Source organism: Triticum dicoccoides, chromosome 6A (assembly GCF_002162155.2).
Source record: "Triticum dicoccoides isolate Atlit2015 ecotype Zavitan chromosome 6A, WEW_v2.0, whole genome shotgun sequence".
Classification (NCBI taxonomy): domain Eukaryota; kingdom Viridiplantae; phylum Streptophyta; class Magnoliopsida; order Poales; family Poaceae; genus Triticum; species Triticum dicoccoides.
Window position 1 is genome coordinate 411,880,213 of NC_041390.1, and position 21,517 is coordinate 411,901,729.

Genomic DNA, 21,517 nt, shown 5'->3' on the forward strand with positions numbered 1-21,517 from the left:
CCTCTTCAGGTACTTCAGGACATTCTTGACCGTTGTCTAGTGTTCCATGCAGGGATTACTTTGGTACCTTCCCACCAAACTTACGGCAAGGTTTACATCAGGCCTGGTACACAACATAGCATACATGATAGACCCTATGGCCGAGGCATAGGGGACGACACTCATCTTTTCTCTATCTTCTGCCGTGGTCGGGCATTGAGCCGCGCTCAATCTCGTACCTTGCAACACAGGCAAGAACCCCTTCTTTGACTGATCCATTTTGAACTTTTTCAATATCTTGTCAAGGTACGTACTCTGTGAAAGACCAATGAGGCATCTTGATCTATCTCTATAGATCTTGATGCCTAATATATAAGCAGCTTCTCCAAGATCCTTCATTGAAAAACACTTGTTCAAGTAGGCCTTTATGCTTTCCAAGAATTCTATATCATTTCCCATCAGCAGTATGTCATCCACATAAAATATGAGAAATGATACAGAACTCCCACTCACTTTCTTGTAAATGCAGGCTTCTCCATAAGTCTGCGTAAACCCAAACGCTTTGATCATCTCATCAAAACAAATGATCCAACTCCGAGATGCTTGCACCAGCCCATAGATTGAGCATTGGAGCTTGCACACCTTGTCAGCATTCTTAGGATCGACAAAACCTTCCGGCTGCATCATATACAATGCTTCCTTAAGGAAACCATTAAGGAATGCTGTTTTGACGTCCATTTGCCATATCTCATAATCATAGAATGCGACAATTGCTAACATGATTTGAACGGACTTCATCTTTGCTACGGGTGAGAAAGTCTCATCGTAGTCAACCCCTTGAACTTGTCGATAACCCTTAGCGACAAGCCGAGCTTTATAGATAGTTACGTTACCATCCACGTCTGTCTTCTTCTTAAAGATCCATTTATTTTCTATGGCTCGCCGATCATCGGGCAAGTCAGTCAAAGTCCATACTTCATTTTCATACATGGATCCTATCTCGGATTTCATGGCTTCCAGCCATTTGTCGGAATCTGGGCCCGCCATCGCTTCTTCATAGTTCGAAGGTTCACCGTTGTCTAACAACATGATTTCCAAGACAGGGTTGCCGTACCACTCTGGTGCGGAACGTGTCCTTGTGGACGTACGAAGTTGAGTAGCAACTTCATCTGAAGTTTCATGATCATCATCATTAACTTCCTCTCTAGTCGGTGCAGGCACCTCAGGAACAATTTCTTGAGCTGCGCCACTTACCGGTTCAAGAGGTAATACTTCATCGAGTTCTACTTTCCTCCCACTTATTTCTTTCGAGAGAAACTCTTTCTCTAGAAAGGACCCATTCTTGGCAACAAAGATCTTGCCTTCGGATCTGAGGTAGAAGGTATACCCAATAGTTTCTTTAGGGTATCCTATGAAGACGCATTTTTCCGATTTGGGTTCAAGCTTTTCAGGTTGAAGTTTCTTGACATAAGCATCGCATCCCCAAACTTTTAGAAACGACAGCTTAGGTTTCTTCCCAAACCATAATTCATACGGTGTCGTCTCAACAGATTTCGATGGAGCCCTATTTAAAGTGAATGCGGCAGTCTCTAAAGTATAGCCCCAAAATGATAGCGGTAGATCGGTAAGAGACATCATAGATCGCACCATATCCAATAGAGTGCGATTACGATGTTCGGACACACCATTACGCTGAGGTGTTCCAGGCGGCGTGAGTTGTGAAACTATTCCACATTTTCTTAAGTGTGTGCCAAATTCGTGACTCAAGTATTCTCCCCCACGATCTGATTGCAAGAACTTGATTTTCCTGTCACGTTGATTCTCAACCTCACTCTGAAATTCCTTGAACTTTTCAAAGGTCTCAGACTTGTGTTTCATTAAGTAGACATGCCCATATCTACTCAAGTCATCAGTGAGGGTGAGAACATAACGATAGCCACCGCGAGCCTCAACACTCATTGGACCGCACACATCAGTATGTATGATTTCCAATAAGTTGGTTGCTCGCTCCATTGTTCCTGAGAACGGAGTCTTGGTCATTTTACCCATGAGGCATGGTTCGCACGTGTCAAATGATTCATAATCAAGAGACTCCAAAAGTCCATCTGCATGGAGCTTCTTCATGTGTTTGACACCTATGTGACCAAGGCGGCAGTGCCACAAGTATGTGGGACTATCATTATCAACCTTACATATTTTGGTATTCACACTATGAATATGTGTAACATTACGCTCGAGATTCATTAAGAATAAACCATTCACCAACGGAGCATGACCATAAAACATATCTCTCATATAAATAGAACAACCATTATTCTCGGATTTAAATGAGTAGCCATCTCGAATTAAACGAGATCCTGATACAATGTTCATGCTCAAAGCTTGCACTAAGTAACAATTATTGAGGTTTAAAACTAATCCCGTAGGTAAATGTAGAGGCAGCGTGCCGACGGTGATCACATCGACCTTGGAACCATTCCTGACGCGCATCGTCACCTCGTCCTTCGCCAGTCTCCGCTTATTCCGCAGCTCCTGCTTTGAGTTACAAATGTGAGCAACCGCACCGGTATCAAATACCCAGGAGCTACTACGAGTACTGGTAAGGTACACATCAATTACATGTATATCACATATACCTTTAGTGTTGCCGGCCTTCTTGTCCGCTAAGTATTTGGGGCAGTTCCGCTTCCAGTGACCACTTCCCTTGCAATAAAAACACTCAGTCTCGGGCTTGGGTCCATTCTTTGGCTTCTTCCCGGCAGCTTGCTTACCGGGCGCGGCAACTCCCTTGCCGTCCTTCTTGAAGTTCTTCTTACCCTTGCCTTTATTGAACTTAGTGGTTTTATTCACCATCAACACTTGATGTTCCTTTTTGATTTCCACCTCTGCTGATTTCAGCATTGAATATACCTCAGGAATGGTCTTTTCCATTCCCTGCATATTGAAGTTCATCACAAAGCTCTTGTAGCTCGGTGGAAGCGACTGGAGGATTCTGTCAATGACCGCATCATCCGGGAGATTAACTCCCAGCTGAGTCAAGCAGTTATGCAACCCAGCCATTTTGAGTATGTGCTCACTGACAGAACTATTTTCCTCCATCTTACAACTGAAGAAATTGTCGGAGACTTCATATCTCTCGACCCGGGCATGAGCTTGGAAAACCATTTTCAGCTCTTCGAACATCTCATATGCTCCGTGTCTCTCAAAATGCTTTTGGAGCCCCGGTTCTAAGCTGTAAAGCATGCCACACTGAACGAGGGAGTAATCATCAGCACGTGACTGCCAAGCGTTCATAACGTCTTGGTTCTCTGGGATGGGTGCGTCACCTAGCGGTGCTTCTAGGACATAATCTTTCTTGGCAGCTATGAGGATAATCCTCAGGTTCCGGACCTAGTCCGTATAGTTGATGCCATCGTCTTTCAGCTTGGTTTTCTCTAGGAACGCGTTGAAGTTGAGGACAACGTGGGCCATTTGATCTACAAGACATATTGTAAAGATTTTAGACTAAGTTCATGATAATTAAGTTCATCTAATCAAATTACTCAATGAACTCCCACTCAGATAGACATCCCTCCAATCATCTAAGTGAAACATGATCCGAGTTAACTAGGCCGTGTCCGATCATCATGTGAGACGGACTAGTCAACATCGGTGAACATCTTCATGTTGATCGTATCTCCTATACGACTCATGCTCGACCTTTCGGTCTTCCGTGTTCCGAGGCCATGTCTGTACATGCTAGGCTCGTCAAGTCAACCTAAGTGTATTGCGTGTGTAAATCTAGCTTACACCCGTTGTATTCGAACGTTAGAATCTATCACACCCGATCATCACATGGTGCTTCGAAACAACGAACCTTCGCAACTGTGCACAGTTAGGGGGAACACTTTCTTGAAATTATTACGAGGGATCATCTTATTTAAGCTACCGTCGTTCTAAGCAAATAAGATGTAAAACATGATAAACATCACATGCAATCAAATAGTGACATGATATGGCCAATATCATTTGCTCCTTTTGATCTCCATCTTCGGGGCTCCATGATCATCGTTGTCACCGGCATGACACCATGATCTCCATCATCGTGTCTTCTTGAAGTTGTCTCATCATCTATTACTTCTACTACTATGGCTAACGCTTTAGCAATAAAGTAAAGTAATTACATGACGTTTATGTTGACACGCAGGTCATAAATAAATAAAGACAACTCCTATGGCTCCTGCCGGTTGTCATACTCATCGACATGCAAGTCGTGATTCCTATTACAAGAACATGATCAATCTCATACATCACATATATCATTCATAACATCCTTTTGGCCATATCACATCACACGGCACATGCCGCAAAAACAAGTTAGACGTCCTCTAATTGTTGTTGCAAGTTTTTACGTGGCTGCTATAGGTTTCTAGCAAGAACGTTTCTTACTTACGCCAGAACCACAACGTGATATGCCAATTTCTATTGACCCTTCATAAGGACCCTTTTCATCGAATCCAATCCGACTAAAGTGGGAGAGACAGACACCCGCCAGCCACCTTATGCAACTAGTGCATGTCAATCGGTGGAACCAGTCTCACGTAAGCGTACGTGTAAGGTCGGTCCGGGCCGCTTCATCCCACGATGCCACCGAATCAAGATAAGACTAGTAACGGCAAGCAAATTGACAATATCCACGCCTACGCATCACCAAGATCAATCTATGCTTTGTGTTCTACTCGTGCATAGAAACTACACATAGACCTAGCTCATGATGCCATTGTTGGGGAACGTAGCAGAATTTTAAAATTTTCTACGCATCACCAAGATCAATCTATGGAGTCATCTAGCAACGAGGGAGAGGGGAGTGCATCTACATACCCTCGTAGATCATGCGCGGAAGCGTTTAAGAGAACGGGTTGATGGAGTCGTACTCGTCGTGGTCCAAATCATCGATGACCTAGCGCCGAACGGACGACACCTCCGCGTTCAACACATGTACGGTTGGGAAGACGTCTCCTCCAACTTGATCCAGCAAGGGGAAAGGAGAGGTTGATGAAGATCCAGCAGCACGACGGCGTGGTGGTGGAAGCAACGGTGATCTCGGCAGGGCTTCGCCAAGCACAGGGAGAGGAAGGAGTGTCATGGGAGGGAGAGGGAGAGGCCAGGGGCTCGGGTGCGGCTGCCCTCCCCCCCCCCACTATTTGTAGGACCCCTAGGGGGCCGGCCCTAGGAGATCCCATCTCCAAGGGGGGGCGGCGGCCAAGGGGGGTGGAGTGCCCCCCAAGCCAAGTGAGGCGCCCCCACCACTAGGGTTTCCAACCCTAGGCGCATGGGAGGCCCATGGGGGGCGCACCAGCCCACTAGGGGCTGGTGCCCCTCCCACTTCAGCCCATGGGGCCCTCCGGGATAGGTGGCCCCACCCGGTGGACCCCCGGGACCCTTCCGGTGGTCCCGATACAATACCGATTACCCCCGAAACTTTCCCGATGGCCGAAACTTGACTTCCTATATATAAATCTTCACCTCCGGACCATTCCGGAACTCCTCGTGACGTCCAGGATCTCATCCGGGACTCCGAACAACTTTCGGGTTACCGTATACTAATATCTCAACAACCATAGCGTCACCAAACCTTAAGTGTGTAGACCCTATGGGTTCGGGAGACACGCAGACATGACCGAGACGACTCTCCAGTCAATAACCAAAAGCGGGATATGGATACCCATGTTGGCTCCCACATGCTCCTCGATGATCTCATTGGATGAACCATGATGTCGAGGATTCAATCAATCCATATACAATTCCCTTTGTCAATCGGTACGTTACTTGCCCGAGACTCGATCGTCGGTATCCCAATACCTCGTTCAATCTCGTTACCGGCAAGTCACTTTACTCGTACCGTAATGCATGATCCCGTGATCAACCACTTGGTCACATTGAGCTTATTATGATGATGCATTACCGAGTGGGCCCAGAGATACCTCTCCGTCATACGGAGTGACAAATCCCAGTCTCGATTCGTGCCAACCCAACAGACACTTTCGGAGATACCTGTAGTGTACCTTTATAGTCACCCAGTTACGTTGTGACGTTTGGCACACCCAAAGCACTCCTACGGTATCCGAGAGTTGCACAATCTCATGGTCTAAGGAAATGATACTTGACATTCGGAAAAGCTATAGCAAACGAACTACACGAACTTAGAGCTATGCTTAGGATTGGGTCTTGTCCATCACATCATTCTCCTAATGATGTGATCCCGTTATCAATGACATCCAATGTCCATAGTTAGGAAACCATGACTATCTTTTGATAAACGAGCTAGTCAACTAGAGGCTCACTAGGGACGTGTTGTGGTCTATGTATTCACACATGTATTACGATTTCCGGATAACACAATTATAGCATGAACAATAGACAATTATCATGAACAAAGAAATATAATAATAACCATTTTATTATTGCCTCTAGGGCATATTTCCAACAGTTCTACCAACGCAGGGCTTCGCCTAAGCACCGCTACGATATGACCGAGGTGGAATATGGTGGAAGGGGGCACCGCACACGGCTAAGGAACGATCACGAAGATCAACTTGTGTGTCCTGGGGTGCCCCCTTGCCCCCGTATATAAAGGAGGGAGAGGGGGAGGTGCGGCCGGCCCAAGGGGTGCGCCTGGAGGAGTCCTACTCCCACCGGGAGTAGGACTCCCCCCTCTTGCCTTGTTGGAAAAGGAAGGGGGAAGGGAGAAAGAGGAAAGCCCCCCCCCTTTCTTGTCCTATTCGGACTAGGGGGGAGGGGGCGCGCGGCCTGCCCTGCCCGGCCCTCCTCTTCTCCCTTAGGGCCCATGTAGGCCCAATAACCCCCGGGGGGAGGGTTCCGGTAACCCCCCGGTACTCCGGTAAAATCCTGATTTCACCCGGAACATTTCCGATATCCAAATATAGGCTTCCAATATATCAATCTTTATGTCTTGACCATTTCGAGACTCCTCGTCATGTCTGTGATCACATCCGGGACACCGAACAACCTTCGGTACATCAAAACACAAAAACCCTAATTACAATCGTCACCGAACTTTAAGCATGCGGACCCTACGGGTTCGAGAACTATGTAGACATGACCGAGACATGTCTCTGGTCAATAACCAATAGCGGAACTTGGATGCTCATATTGGCTCCTATATATTCTACGAAGATCTTTATCGGTCAGACCGCATAACAATATACGTTGTTCCCTTTGTCATCGGAATGTTACTTGCCCGAGATTCGATCGTCGGTATCTCAATACCTAGTTCAATCTCGTTACCAGCAAGTCTCTTTACTCGTTCCGTAATACATCATCCCGCAACTAACTTATTAGTTGCAATGCTTGCAAGGCTTGAGTGATGTGCATTACCGAGAGGGCCCAGAGATACCTCTCCGACAATCGGAGTGACAAATCCTAATCTTGAAATACGCCAACCCAACAAACACCTTCGGAGACACCTGTAGAGCACCTTTATAATTACCCAGTTACGTTGTGACGTTTGGTAGCACACAAAGTGTTCCTCCTGTAAACCGGAGTTGCATAATCTCATAGTCATAGGAACATATATAAGTTATGAAGAAAGCAATAGCAACAAACTAAACGATCAAGTGCTAAGCTAATGAAATGGGTCAAGTCAATCACATCATTCTCCTAATGATGTGATCCCGTTTAACCAAATGACAACTCATGTCTATGGTTAGGAAACACAACCATCTTTGATCAACGAGCTAGTCAAGTAGAGGCATACTAGTGACACTCTGTTTGTCTATGTATTCAGACATGTATTATGTTTCCGGTTTAATACAATTCTAACATGAATAATAAACATTTATCATGATACAAGGAAATAAATAATAACTTTATATTGCCTCTAGGGCATATTTCCTTCATATACCATGTTCCGCAACAAATCAAATTCATTGGAAAAATACTCCACAACGATCGGACCTAATCCGTTTAATTTTTCGATCAAGTTGGTTCTCTGTCTCAGCTTTATAGTTTTTGAAGAAAGTCAAAGCCTCATCTTTTGATTTCAGAAGATACACATAACAATATCTAGTGGAGTCATCAATCAACGTCATGAAGTATCTCTTTCCACCTTTTGTCAACACGCCATTCATCTCACAAAGATCAGAATGTATAAGTTCTACTAGCGCCAAGTCTCTTGCCTCTGCAGTCTTATGGGACTTGCGAGGTTGCTTAGCTTGCACACATACTTGGCACTTAGAGCCTTTGACAGTAGAGATTTTTAGAATTAAATTCATATTGGCTAGCCGCCTCATGCAACCAAAGTTAATGTGACAAAGTCGTGAATGCCAAATATCAGACTCATTGTTGTGGCAAACATTATTAATAACTTTAATGCAAATGTCTAACAAAGACAGGCGGAACAAGCCTCCGCTCTCATAGCCTTTTCCAACAAATTGTCCATACTTAGAAATTACAACTTTATTTGATTCGAAAACCAACTTAAAACCATCTCGACATAAATGGGAACCGCTAACGAGATTTTTATTGATGGACAACACATGATGAACGTTCTTCAAACTCACGGTCTTCCTCGAAGTAAACTTCAGATCGACCGTACCAACACCTCGAACATGGCATGTGACCCGTTCCCCATCAGCACGGGAGAAGTCCCAGTGGCCTGGTAAGAAGAAAACATGGAGGCGTCAGCACAAACATGTACATTGGCACCGGTGTCAATTAACCAATCAGGGGTTTGGAATACTGAAAGGACGGTAGGAAAAATACCGTACCCTGATTCCTTCATATCAGTATCACCGATGCCAACATTAGCGGACTTGCCGCTCTTCTCATTTTCGCGCTCCTCAAAGCGGTTAGGACACTTCAGAACCCAGTGATTAGGATCATCGCAGACATGGCAAAGTCCCTTCCCCTTCTTATGAGAATTCTTCTTGAAGTTGGTAGAATGTGATGGCTTGTTCTTTGTATCAAACTTGCCTTTGCCCTGAGTTTTGTTCTTATTGTTTTTGAACTTGTTGGGCTGGAAGTTCTTCTTCTGTACCATGTGGGCACTAGAACCTCCCTCGGCAACTCGAGCACGTGTGTCCTTTGCTCTCGCCTTCTCTTCAACATCAAGAGTACCAATGAGATCCGCAACGGAAAACTCGTGTCTCTTATGTTTATGTTTCAGGGAAGTAGCAAAATTGTTCCACGAAGGTGGAAGCTTGGCATTGATGCCTCCGGCAACAAATTTGTCCGGCAACACACACTTGAAGTACTCAAGTTCTTTTGCGAGCGATTGTATCTCATGAGCCTGCTGTACAATAGGGCGCTCATCAGTCATCTTGTAGTCATAGAATTGCTCCATGACATACAACTCGCTGCCGGTGTCCGAGGCACCAAACTTGGCCTCGAGCGCAGCCCACATGTTCTTGCTGTTGTCAAACGACATATACGAATTCACAATGGAGTCATCAAAAACACTCAGAAGAGCACCTTTAAAGAGGTTATCAATCTTCTCAAAAGCTTCCAGCTGTGCTGGATTAAGATCGCCCTCAGGCTTGCCCTTGGTGGCGTCATAGCAGCCCATGGTCTGAAACCAGTAGACTGCTCTCGTGTGCCACCTCTTATATTGCGCCCCCTTAAAGGCAGGCGGCTTCAGATGCGCAGCAAAACCACTCGGAGTAAATTGCCTATAATCAGGTTTTTGGATTCTTGAAAAAATAAGCAAATTACTACGAGATTTAATCCGAATAAATAGGAAATAGATCATAACAGCAATAGCAAAGATTAAACTAATCATGAGAGCTAACATAGTAGATGAACAGGTCACATCTAGGGCACATACTAGAAACATGAATTCTACCACGATCTCGAACAAGAAGGATGGAATAACATACGGTGCAGCGGGTGCAGCACCGCCGGCGTTGACGTTGTCGCCCATGTCGTCGAGGATGAGGTTGCCGAGGTCGGGGAAGAAGTCGTCGTTCGCGAAGTCGTCGCTGCCAGCAGTCGCGCAAATGCGCTCCCCAAAAACCTAATCGCCCCTCTCCAGTACAGGATCACGAGAGGCGGGGTTCCGGAGGCCTGCTGTCCCTTCTCCCGGTGCATGCCGAAAGAAGGGATGGAGAGACTTGCTTGGCGGCAAAATGATCTGGAACGGTGATGAGAAACCATACGAAGCGGCGGCGGCGACTAAGGTAGACGTCTTCCTGACTATATAGTGCGGGCCGGGTAGGTCGTGGGAGTAAACCCCACGTCTGAGTCGTCACGATCCAAAAGAATCGGAAACGGTTCAGTAATTAACGCGTCCGTTAATTATTAATTAATAACTCATTAATTTTTCCCGAACAGCAAAAATATAGACAACGTGCATAGCTCTGTCCTCAGCTCGGCTCAATCTCGCAACCCGCAACCCGCGGCGCGGCGCGGTGCGGCGGGACAAAGAGCGCGCGTGTAGGTCTCCTCTTCTCATGCTCATACAAGTGGTAGAAGAGCTCACCTTATAAAGAGATGCAACTCTCTCTCAACTTCCGGAGTGAGACTAAACTTTAGTCTCATTCACTCTATTTACATGTGTGCATGAATGGGCAAAGAAAATTTCAGAATTTTAGTTGGGCTTTGGGCCAAAGGCCTACTAGCAAAATTCCAACAAATGTTGCATCTTTGTTCCCAAATCTGCAGGACACGGGCACTGCGAAGGGAGAAACCTGGAGTTGTTCTAGTTGGAGAAATATGTTGCGCCATTGGAGGACAGGAAGATGTTGTTTGTTTCAGGGTGAAGATTATAAAGCGCATGTCCAGCCTTGTCGGTGGGCGGCGGCATGAATCCAGTGATGCGCCTCGGCAAGGTCCACAAGGATGCCGATGGAATGCGCGCTCGTACACCTCTATAGCTGTTCTGCTGCATCATCACAAATGCTATCTATCATGCTGCTGCTAAGAGCATCTTTAGCCGCGCACTCAACAGCCCCTTCCTTCTTCCTCCTTAGGTGATTTTTCCGCGTCGGCGCCCAAAAATCGGCCCAGTCGCGTCTCTAGAATCCTGTTTTTCGCCGGTTTGGGCCGAAACTAGCGCCGGCGAACCCAGACCGAATCCGGCGCGCTGGGGGGCGTCCGGGGGCATCGGGGCGAACGAGGATGGGCCCGCCGAGTCAGCGAGATGCCGCTTCGTCGTTCTCATCACCTCGGTTCCCGCGGGAATCAATGCAAAGGCTGCCGCGCCGGTCAACCTTCAATGCCTCACGGGCGGCGCAGTGAAGGCGCCGCGACGCGCGTCCCGCCCTCTCCCGCTACGCGTCGCTCGGCATGCGGCCTCCTGCCGCCCCGCAGCGGCTATAAAAGGCGACCTCCCCGCCGGTGGACGCCACAGTTCACATCCCCCTTCTATGGCGCACAAAGCAACCCTCTCCCCCCCCCCTTCCCGCCGACGAGCAAATGGTCGAGCTGTTTCCAGGCGACGGTGCGGCGGCTAACGGCTTCGGCCGCTGCCACCTCCAAGAGCCGGAGGCGCGCCTCCTCTACGAGGCCGAGTATCCGGCGCCCCCGGACATGCGTGTGCTGGGGGCGTAGGGGCTCAGTGCAGGCGGCGTCCCGGTGCCGCCTGTGCCCGAGAGGGCGGCTCGGCGGGCCGAGATCGCCCGCATCCGCTCATCCCCGACGGAGGAGCAGCGGAACGAGCTGAGGTACGCCGCCGACAGCGAAACGATGTGGACGATGTACTTCGAGCGCCGCCGGCAAGAGCAGATCGCCTTCGTCAACGGCGTCATCCCCCGCGGCCGCCTCAACGCCGACGGCCGGCACGAGTGGTGGGGCGTGTCAGGCCGCACCCTCGAGGCCATTCTCGACCACATCGAGACCGGAAACGTGTCGCGCCTTGAGTACCCGGCGCGGCCGTCCTTCTCTCGCCGGCTCTCCGCCCCGTCAAGCCAGAGCCGGAGGAGACGCCGCGACGGCGCCCTCGTCATCAACGAGGGTTCCCGACCCTTGCCGCGCTCCCTCCGCCTGGTCCGACCGAAAACCGAGCCGGGGCTGCTCCCGGTGAAGCCAGAGCACGTGGACATGGTGGCTCCCGATGACGAGGCCGCTCTCAAGTGGGTGAAGGAGGACTACGTTCACGAGCAGGTGCTCTGCCAGCGCTGGGCATACACGGAGCTCTAGGCCCGGCGCAGCGGGCGCGAGATGGGCGCGTCATCATCCTCGATAGCGACGAGGAGGACGCGGCGGGGCCGTCCAGCGTCCCACCGCGCGTCGGCGACCCTGGCCAGGGATGTAGCAGGGACGGCGGCGGCTCCGACGGGGCGCGCGACGACAACGGTGACTACACCCGCTTCTACAGGCTTCTCGGCATGTAGATGGCGGGCGGTGGACACGGGCACAGTTCCTAGGCGTAGTTTGCATGTGTTTATATTTTTTGTACAAATTTCAATGAAATTTCGCCGAGTTCGTGGAAGTTCGCTGAGTTTGCAACTAATTGTATGAAATAGCGCCAAGCCCGCGGCGTCCTGTAGGCCGACGCCTGGGAGCAGTGTCACCCCCACGCGCCAATCTAGCGCCGGTTCGCCTTCAGGCGACTCTTTTTCGGCGCCCTGGAAGACCGAACGGATGGAGATGCTCTAAGTCTTTGGCTAGACCTGGTTTGAAAAATCGAGGGTATTACGATGGTAATCACAGACAAACGCTTTGGGGAAAGAAGCGGTTTAATAAAAGAGTATGTTCTAATCTCAACCCTTCATTTACATCAAAATTTGTCAACTTTTTAAAAGGGGGTGTATCCAAGCACGGCTCCTTTTTCTGGTAATTGCTCTACGATAGAGTGGACAACGGGAACCTATTGAGCAGAAAATCAGTACCTTGAGAGTTCTTTATGACGACAAGGTGGAAGAAACTTCAATGCACTTATTCTAGGACTACCCATTTGCCCTCAGGTGCTAGGAAATATATCATGCACACCAAAAATAGAGGTACTTCTTGCTTTGATGCGATCAGCCTAGCCATGCAGGTCCTCCCAAGAGATATTGCCCTGGATATTGTGAATTTGTGATCATGGGATGCTGGGGTATTTGATCCATCATCAGAAATTATAAAATCTTCAGGCAGGCAGTACACCACTTTCAAGGATGGATACCTCAAGGTGGTCTTTCTGTCGCAGAGAAAAGAGCCAAGCCATCCAAAGCAGCAATCATCAAGTTCTGGACTGACCACCTCTTCTAAAGCACATCATGTTTCCAAAAAAGGGCATTGGTTGAATGTTGATACACTACTTCCTTTCTTTTCTGTTACTAATATGTCGCACGCCTGCCTGCCTGCATCTAGTGCCCACCTCAGAAAATCTAATGCAAGCCTGCCTGCATCTAGTGCCCATCTCAACGGTCACGACGCCTGCAGAGACACCGAAATAAGTCGGTTGCATTTCATGAGTGCTGCACTATGTCGCACGCTATTGACATAATTAAGTCATATTACACAGTAAGAATAATAATGAACTACTCCCTCTGTAGTGACCTAAACGATCTTATATTTCTTTACAGAGGGAGTATATAATAATGAACTGTATATAGGAATCTGATCTACAAATTTATATGCACCAAGTGAGCTGAAGATTTATATCTTGCAAGTAATTTCAAGTTTCATTCACACATAACCTGGTGGGGTTTCAGTTGACTTGTTTTTGTCTAGTACTAATAGCAAGAGATAGCAACAGGGGAAGGAATATGCACAATTCAAACATTATGCGGTAACTAGAATAGATGTAAGCATACCCGTGTCGGTCATAGTCCCTAGAACTATCCCTTGGGGAACGTGACCTTCGGCGGCTCCTCGAATCATAGCTAAGAGATCTCCCTGATTCTTTATCATGGTCATATCTACTTTCTCTGTCATGGTAGCGATCATGGCTACTTCTACGGTCATAATCCCTGTGCCTGTCACGACTGCTGCTTCGATCTCCTCTATGACGGTCCCTGCTTGATGCTCTATCACGTTCTGTGCTCCTTTCCTTGGATCTAGTTGTTTGTACAAGGCAGCTTTTAGCACAATAATTAACATTTTTTTTTGCTCTGTTAGGAGACTTTAAAGCTAGGAAGCCTAAGAGTACCTTCTGTCATGTTCAGTTCGGTCTACCTTGCGCCTTTTGTTTTTCTCTTCCTGTACACGCAAAAAAGACAGAAGCAACACCAGTCTTATATAATCCCAAATAAACAAGTACAGAACAATTCAGGTACTAACAAAGGAAGAAAATAAGCCAGCCATGTTAGCAAAATCTGGTACTAACATGTAACTCTGCAGGACTACGCTTCACTCAAAAGATTATTCTGAAAACTAACCTGCAGTTCAGACAACTTCTCACGTATTAGCATATAACCCATATGGAGTTTCCCTCCGAAATGATCTGCTAAACGCCGGTCACTGTTTGGAAGAAAAAAATTAGCCAAGAGCATAGCTATAAACAACAAGTTTGCAAGTTACATTAAACCCTTGACAAGACATCTATGATCCACAAGGATAAAAACATGTATAAATAAACACGCACATTCTTTAGCTGCAAAAGTAATCCTCGTAAAACTGGACCCAAAAGCCTGCTGGTGAAAAAGGAGGCACAGGCGTCTGTCAAAAGCTGAAGCACTTTGGAACCCCATACACTACTATACTCATGACCCCATGGTGGAAATTCCTGGTTAAGCCAAAGGAAATGAATTTACCTGTCATACACGCTCAAGAATGCTCCACATATGTCACACAGGCGCAACTTTTGATCAGTCTGAAGATTACAAATGCACAAAATCAATATATAAACAAATGGAGACAAACTAAATATGTTATTATTGCTATACAACTTTTCTGCCTGAAACTTCACGACAAGAGTAGTCCTACCACATAGCGAATCCAATAACTAGGTCTCCATGCAGTTAGCAAAAGGATTGAATTTTTGTTGTGGATTGCACAAGGAAAATTTGAGTTACTTACAATTTGAACGTGAGTGGACATTTTTGCAGAGTCAGGAACAGGCTGTGGCCGCGCACCCAGCTGGTTAGAGATCAAAACAAAATGCATCAGAAAGAGAAATGTTACTTTGGCAACTAAAGCAGACGAGAGCTGCCATAACATCTAGCCAGCTGCTCCAATAGATTTAAATGCTAAAGATAGATATTAACCTTCTTCAGAGCTTCTGCTTCATCCAACAGTTTTTGTGCTTCATCAATCATCCCACTCTCACCTGTTCAGAACAAATGTTGTTTGTACATTATTATGCGTTAATACAACACCAGATAACAATGATTTGTGCTCTAGTACTCGAGCAAAGGAGGCTGCAGGAAGTATGGTTAATGAAACACACCTAATTCCTCTGCTTTTTTGAGCTTTTCATTAATCATTTCTTGTGTACGAGCATCTGGAGCAGCATGTGCTGTTGATTGCGTAGCAGTTTGGAGAGAATTCACTAACAAAACACGGTCCTTATTAAAGGCTTCAAGGAGCAGCTTTGCCTTCAAATGAGAATAAAATCGTTACAGAAGGCACATAAAAAAAAAAAAAAGGGGGCAACCTGGTGCATGTAGCTCCCGCTTGCGCAGGGTCCAGGGAAGGGTCCGACCACTTTGGGTCTATAGTACGCAGCCTTTCCCTACATTTCTGTAAGAGGCTGTTTCCAGGACTTGAACCCATGACCTCATGGTCACAAGGCAGCAGCTTTACCACTGCGCCAAGGCTCCCCTTCAAATAAATTCAGCTATATACTTAAGCCAGACAACTCCAGTGTGGTAAAATTTGATAGCGGCCCCAGAAATACCTGCTCTTCAGCTCTCTGTTCCTTGAGTTTATCAACCTCTTCAGTAGCCCGAATTTTTCCCTCAGTGTTTCCATCAAAGTCTACAGGAGCAACAAGCGCAAAGAATCAAATGCTAAGTTGCAAACACATATACTTTAAGTTATATGCCACAAAAATTATATTGTGAGATTCATATTCAAAAGAAATTTTCAATGATACTATTTTTGTGGCAAGTAACTTATATTTTGCTAATTAAATCTATGGTCCAAATTTGACACAGAATCCGAGAAGGACTAATAAACCCGAACGGAGGAAGTAATTTCATAGTAGAAGAATTTTCAGAGGTTTCACAAAGACAAATAATTGGAAGAATGGCATTCCAGAGGAAACTGAGCACAGAACCGTTGGGCATAAATAAAAGAATATAGTAAGTTAGTAACAAAGAGAAATATTGAACAACAATATAGTTGTGGGAGAAAGAAAAAGGACTTACCAAAAGTGTCTATCTCCTTCATCTTCTCCTTAATTTGTTTGGAGAACTCGAGTACCTCTCTACTCTGGATTTGCAAGTAAACATTATCATTCACCATTCAGTTTCCACAATGAAATAATCAAACATGGTATTAATGGGATCAGAAGAGCAATTAACATGAGGTACCTGTGTAACCTCAGTGATAGAAATTGCAATAGCTGCCTTGGCGTCTTCCTCCTCCAAACGCTTAAGGGCTCTTTGAATCTTTCTCTCGCACTCAACTATCAGTCTTTCTATAGTTTCTTCCAATTCACGATCATAGTTGTCCATACCTTTGGCTTTGGCCTCCTCGTATCTATTACTTAGTTCAGGAAGCAACAGAACAGATCCTTCATACCCAACTGCAAACATGCTACCATAGAGATATGCATGGGAATGTAACCAAAAGAAACGTGTATGTGCTGCACTGTTACTTATCAGAACAACAGTGTACAACTAAACAACTATCACTAATTCCTCAGGAATTCCTTGTTAAGTCAAGACTGCAATGATGCACGAGTAAAGCGTTTAAAAAAAAGATAAAGCATTCAAACCTCATTTTCTCACCATGACATTAAAGGTGACCTAATAAGAGAAGGCACCTAGATTTGGTTGATTATTAGGAAAGGTTGCAGTACTAACATGATTAGACCATTATCAAATATCATGGTTGGATTCAGAAGGGAAGCTCAATATATCACAAACCTAATGCTTCACAGTTCATTGTTGTCTTTTGCCTCTGAACTTGCACCATAACAATACTATAATTTATATTTGAATTGTCGATCAACAGCAATCTCAAATCTCATACAATGAAACAACGCACGCCCTACTTTTGCAAACCTAAAGCTTAACACACATTGTTCTTAGCAGTCAATCAACATCTGAATAAATTTCAAATGTTCATTTTAATCAATATGGAGGTCATAATAATCTTGACAAGCAAAATGTAGCTAAGTTGTGTCGTTCAAACTGCATGATCCATGACTCCATACAATCATCCAAGCCCAGTATTAAATAAAAAAGGCAGGTAGCCCAGACAATCAGAAGTTCCTCCAATCTATTCTACCCTGACCTCACACGAGCACTCAAAACTTCTTCGATTCAAACCACACTATGAGAAGGGGAAATAAACTGAACCAATGTGGTCATCTCCACAAATCCGTCCATATATTGCCCTAAAATTACACGCACAAAATTGAGATGGAACTCAAGTGGTAGGATACTCCTTGCGGAGCTGCAACGAGTGCAGCTTAGGACACGGACCCATGTCCATCTTCTGCAAAACACGAACAAAACAAAAACATATCAGCGAGCCGCACCGCGCCTAATCCCGATCGAAATTATAGCAGCAGTTTGGCTGGAGAAGAGGAAACGCACGGTGAGCTGGAAGAGGTCGTGGGGGCATAGGCCGGCGAGGAAGAGGCGGCAGACGTCGCGGTCGTAGTACTTGCGGCTGACCTCCCGGACGTCGCCATTGCGGTTGGCGCCCATGAGCTGGTCAAGCTGCTTCCGGATGGCGTCCATGGCACCGCGCGGCGGGGCCCTCCCCTTGCTAGGGTTTTTGGTTCCGGGAGAAGGGGGTGGAGACTGTTTCGGTGGCGTGATAGCGATTAGCAAGTAGGAGGACGAAGGAAGCTGGAACCTGGGGTTCTGGAAGGTCCTGGATGCCGCCGGAAAAAGGAAACAACGGTGGCCGGTGGGTACCTTCCCCGCCGTCCGATCCGATCGACAGATTGTCCCCACGGTCCAATTTTTTTAGAAGAGTCCACATGGTCCAAATAGACGCGGCCAGCGGCCCGCGGCCCAGAACGGAGGGTCGTCACGGGCTCACGGGACAGAGTCCCGGGTCCCCAATTGCTCCCGGCTCCTGCTCCCCGGCGCTGGCGCCGCCGGCTCTCCGCTCACTCAGGTGGTCTCTTCAGCGCTCCATCGGATCGCTGCAGTCTTCCCGCCGATTGTTTCCCTATCTCCATCGATGGTGAGCCCTCCCGGCGGCGAGTGGACTTTTGCCTCTGATTTCCGGTGGATCCTTCTCGTCGGCGCCTCCACACGAGGTTAGTTCGTTGTCACGGAGGCTTCTGTGGGAGTTGATGGCGACTAACCCGTCGGCTGATGTAGTGTTAAGAGCATCGAATGCCACATTATTTCATCTACTTTGCGGGATATTAACTCAGTTGCTGATTGAGTGATGATCATTGACTCAACATTTTGTCCATTCGGTTTGATTTTGCCGTAGTACTGTAGTTGGAATTTCGTCAAAAAAAAAAAGAGAGAAAGGATTCACACCTATACCCAAAATCTCAGCATAAAATACAACGGTGTGGGAGTTAGATGAGACCTCAGTTAACTCTCATTTAGATGAGACCTAGCCACTCCCAAGAAAAAACATTCTGTTGTTCCAATATACTCCCTCCGTTCCTAAATATAAGTCTTTGGAGAGATTCCACTATACCGACATACGGAGCAAAATAAGTGAAACTATACTCTAAAATGCATCTAGATATATCCGTATGTTGTCCATAGTGAAATCTCTACAAAGACTTACATTTAGGAACGGAGGGAGTAGTTACTCATGGCAAGACTGGTAGAGATGTCCCTTCCGGGTGGGGATACATCCACGACCATGTGACTGGAAATAAGCTAATCGATATTAAATCGTGCAAAAACAAAAATGACTTCATAGGTTCTGTGCTGCACTCTTCAAAGATAATTTGAATCCGCCATAGTGGATCGTGTTGATTTTAGGATCTTAGATTGCATTAGGGTCGATTTTTTTGTGAAATTCAAAGCTACAGAATACACCTAATAGATCGCTTCACAACATAAGAGCCTAACTCTTTGTTCATTCATCTCATCTTTTTCTTTCTTTCAGGATGCCGTTGTACTGATTCAACCATACTGCTTGGAGTTCCAATGGACAACCTTGAGAACACGTTAGAGGACAAAGGCTTAAATTTTCAGTGCAATCTATCTGACATAGAGGTCTTACATAGCATGACACAGCTCTTACTTCATGCATTGGCCACAGCTTCAGTGGACAGCACCACTGGTGATATGTTCAAGAGCCCAGCATCTGTAGCTATTGGCATGAAGACTGAACTATCAGGGTACATGATTCAGAGATCTGAAACACTTGTTCGCGAATCTATGGATGGAGGCAAGGATCATTCAGATCAATTAACAAAAGCATCCTCCAGGCCGACGGAGTTCCTGTCAGACTTGATCGATGATTTTGTGACCTCAAAAAAGGGCATGCTGAGCCATGTCTCTGGGCTTTTTTCTAGCGAAAGCCGCCTGAACAAGATTAAAGACTTCATGCAAAAGTTAGAGACGGATAACTCGTGGGCCCAGGATGAAAGGAAGGCAACTGCATGGGCTATTCTGGAGAACATAGACAGTAAAGGCAATTTCCATTGCCCAGAGAGATTTGACATGCCAGATAAGCTAGCGGAGCACACAAGTCAATGCAAATTTAGGATACTGAACTGCACAAATGATGGATGTGTAGCTTCTTTCTGCGCTATTCATATGGAAAAGCATGACACTGTCTGCCCATTCAAGCTCCTACCATGCGAGCAGCTGTGTGAACAACATGTTATGCGGTCTGAGATGGACAAACATTGTGGAACAGTTTTCCTTATGAAGCTTACCAACTGCCCGTTTTTTAGAATTGGCTGTGAAACAGCCTTTCCACAGTGTTCTCTTGATAACCATTGTTCGCGGTTTCTACAAACCCATTTGATGTATGTCGTCAAGGGGATTACAAGACAGGGTGATTCTGTTAATGATACGGATCAACGGCTGCAACTCCTTAAGAAGGTGGGTACTTATTAGAATGATATAACCTGTTATTGGCCCTTCCAAGCGTTGTTTGAATGGAGGTGATCATTAGTAGTTTGAAGATATAACGCGAAGTCATTTCTCAATTCAGCTTGCTATTTTTTTTCCGATCTGATATCTAACGTACAAACTCAGCTGAAGATAATTCAGCCCAATAGCTTTGAACTGGTGAAAGAGTACACATGATTTATTATAATTCAGTTCTATGCCCCTGCTCAAGTACCGCACTCTGGAGTAGCTTAGACGAGATTATCAAATTGGGGTATGTGACATCCCGGCTTAATAGGAATGATAAACCACTCATAACAACAAGGTGCACCTTCTTTTCCGGGAGCCCATCCGGAAGGACCCTCAAAATTATGTGTGCTTGGCTTGGAGCAATTTGAGGATGGGTGACCGACTGGGAAGTTGATCCCAGGTGCGCACGAGTGAGGACAAAGTGCGCAATAAAGACTAGTGTTGGTCTGTGGGGCCAGTCTAGATCCCAGGCGCAACGGCCAGGACTTCTACGAAATTCACTATGTCATGAGCTCCACCCAAGTTTGGTTCAGTTTCTTGAGCACCCAACTGCTGCTAAATTCGAACTGCAACTAATTTCATTAAGACCCCAGAGAGAAAGCAAGATCACAAGTGGCCTGATTGCAGAGTCCTTGCACCATAATATCCAATGTTTTTCCCCTTGGTTTTGTCTTAAAGCGACCAACTAGTTTATACTTGTATATTATATAATACATTCACTGTCTAAAATAAACGCACTATCCAAAATAAACCTGGTATACTTTTCTGTTTCACTGTTATCTACTACTACATTACAAAGAGGGTAATATTTTCTGCACCAAGTTGTAATTGTTGAATCCTACTTATAGTTTTGATTATTATTTGATTCTGAATAGAAGTTATGGTTAATTTTGAATGGGAAATGTGTATCGTTCATAAACCATTCCAGAAAATAAACCTGGATTAATTCTTTTGTCAATCTTATTACAGGTGCAATCACTGAACGAACTCGCTGGGGTTTTAGATGTCAAGGCCCTCACTTTGATTACAAAGGAACAAGAATCAAAGATAAATAAACTCGAACGGGATCTCAAAGCCCAAGAAACAAGGATGAAGAAACTTGAGAACGATCTTAGGTCACGGAAATAATGATTGCTGTCATGTGCTCATCATTGCAGCCTTACTGGAAACCAGGTGGCATACATTGTGGTATATGTAAATAATCGGTAGCATTACCATAAGGTTTACCATCCTGTTGTCCGTTGTCCATGTACAAATATAGGTTGTAGAAAAGTCAGCTTGTTTTCAGATCAGTTGATAATTTGATGTAAGTTATGTTTTGTCACTTCTATAATAGAGCAAGTACATGGATTTTACAGGGATGCGGTGGATTAGGATCATCTGCCATTTCCTTTTTGTTCATTTCTACCCAGGTTGGGCTATTCACA

The 21,517-nt window shown here is 45.9% G+C and overlaps 2 protein-coding genes across 6 annotated transcripts; one reads left to right on the plus strand and one right to left on the minus strand.

The window, feature by feature from the left end:
- Positions 1-12,688: 12,688 nt before the first annotated feature.
- Positions 12,689-17,881, minus strand: LOC119317058 (protein LUC7-like). Of its 5 annotated transcripts, XR_005153494.1 has the most exons (14): positions 17,610-17,881; positions 17,456-17,508; positions 16,377-16,545; positions 16,212-16,275; positions 15,740-15,819; positions 15,290-15,437; positions 15,108-15,169; positions 14,920-14,979; positions 14,655-14,713; positions 14,280-14,361; positions 14,051-14,100; positions 13,716-13,958; positions 13,082-13,335; positions 12,689-12,976 (listed from the first exon to the last, which is right to left on the minus strand). XR_005153494.1 is itself a non-coding variant. In XM_037591452.1 (13 exons), exons 1-13 carry the CDS (start codon positions 17,754-17,756, stop codon positions 13,320-13,322), a joined length of 1,233 nt encoding a protein of 410 aa, XP_037447349.1. In that variant the 5' UTR covers positions 17,757-17,881; the 3' UTR covers positions 12,689-13,319. The 5 variants fall into 5 exon arrangements, 2 of the variants coding, with proteins under 2 accessions (XP_037447349.1, XP_037447350.1); XM_037591452.1 differs by having other exon boundaries at positions 12,689-13,335; XR_005153496.1 differs by lacking the exons at positions 12,689-12,976; positions 13,082-13,335; positions 13,716-13,958 and adding an exon at positions 14,486-14,531 and having other exon boundaries at positions 14,052-14,100.
- A 146-nt stretch (positions 17,882-18,027) lies between these two features.
- LOC119317061 lies at positions 18,028-21,463 on the plus strand. Its single transcript, XM_037591454.1, has 3 exons — positions 18,028-18,286; positions 19,105-20,051; positions 21,060-21,463. The coding sequence occupies exons 1-3, from the start codon at positions 18,208-18,210 to the stop codon at positions 21,216-21,218; spliced, it is 1,185 nt and encodes a 394-aa protein (XP_037447351.1). The 5' UTR covers positions 18,028-18,207; the 3' UTR covers positions 21,219-21,463.
- Positions 21,464-21,517: the final 54 nt, after the last annotated feature.

Bases quoted from the DNA above. Each gene is read 5' to 3' on its own strand.
- LOC119317058 (XM_037591452.1), bottom strand. From the start codon at position 17,756: ATGGACGCCATCCGGAAGCAGCTTGACCAGCTCATGGGCGCCAACCGC. The intron at 16,276-16,376 runs GTACCTCATGTT...TTGCAAATCCAG, and splicing joins CTATCACTGAGGTTACACAG to AGTAGAGAGGTACTCGAGTT. The intron at 15,820-16,211 runs GTAAGTCCTTTT...TTGCTCCTGTAG, and splicing joins GAAGGAGATAGACACTTTTG to ACTTTGATGGAAACACTGAG.
- LOC119317061 (XM_037591454.1), top strand. From the start codon at position 18,208: ATGGTGAGCCCTCCCGGCGGCGAGTGGACTTTTGCCTCTGATTTCCGG. The intron at 18,287-19,104 runs GTTAGTTCGTTG...TCTTTCTTTCAG, and splicing joins CGTCGGCGCCTCCACACGAG to GATGCCGTTGTACTGATTCA. The intron at 20,052-21,059 runs GTGGGTACTTAT...ATCTTATTACAG, and splicing joins GGCTGCAACTCCTTAAGAAG to GTGCAATCACTGAACGAACT.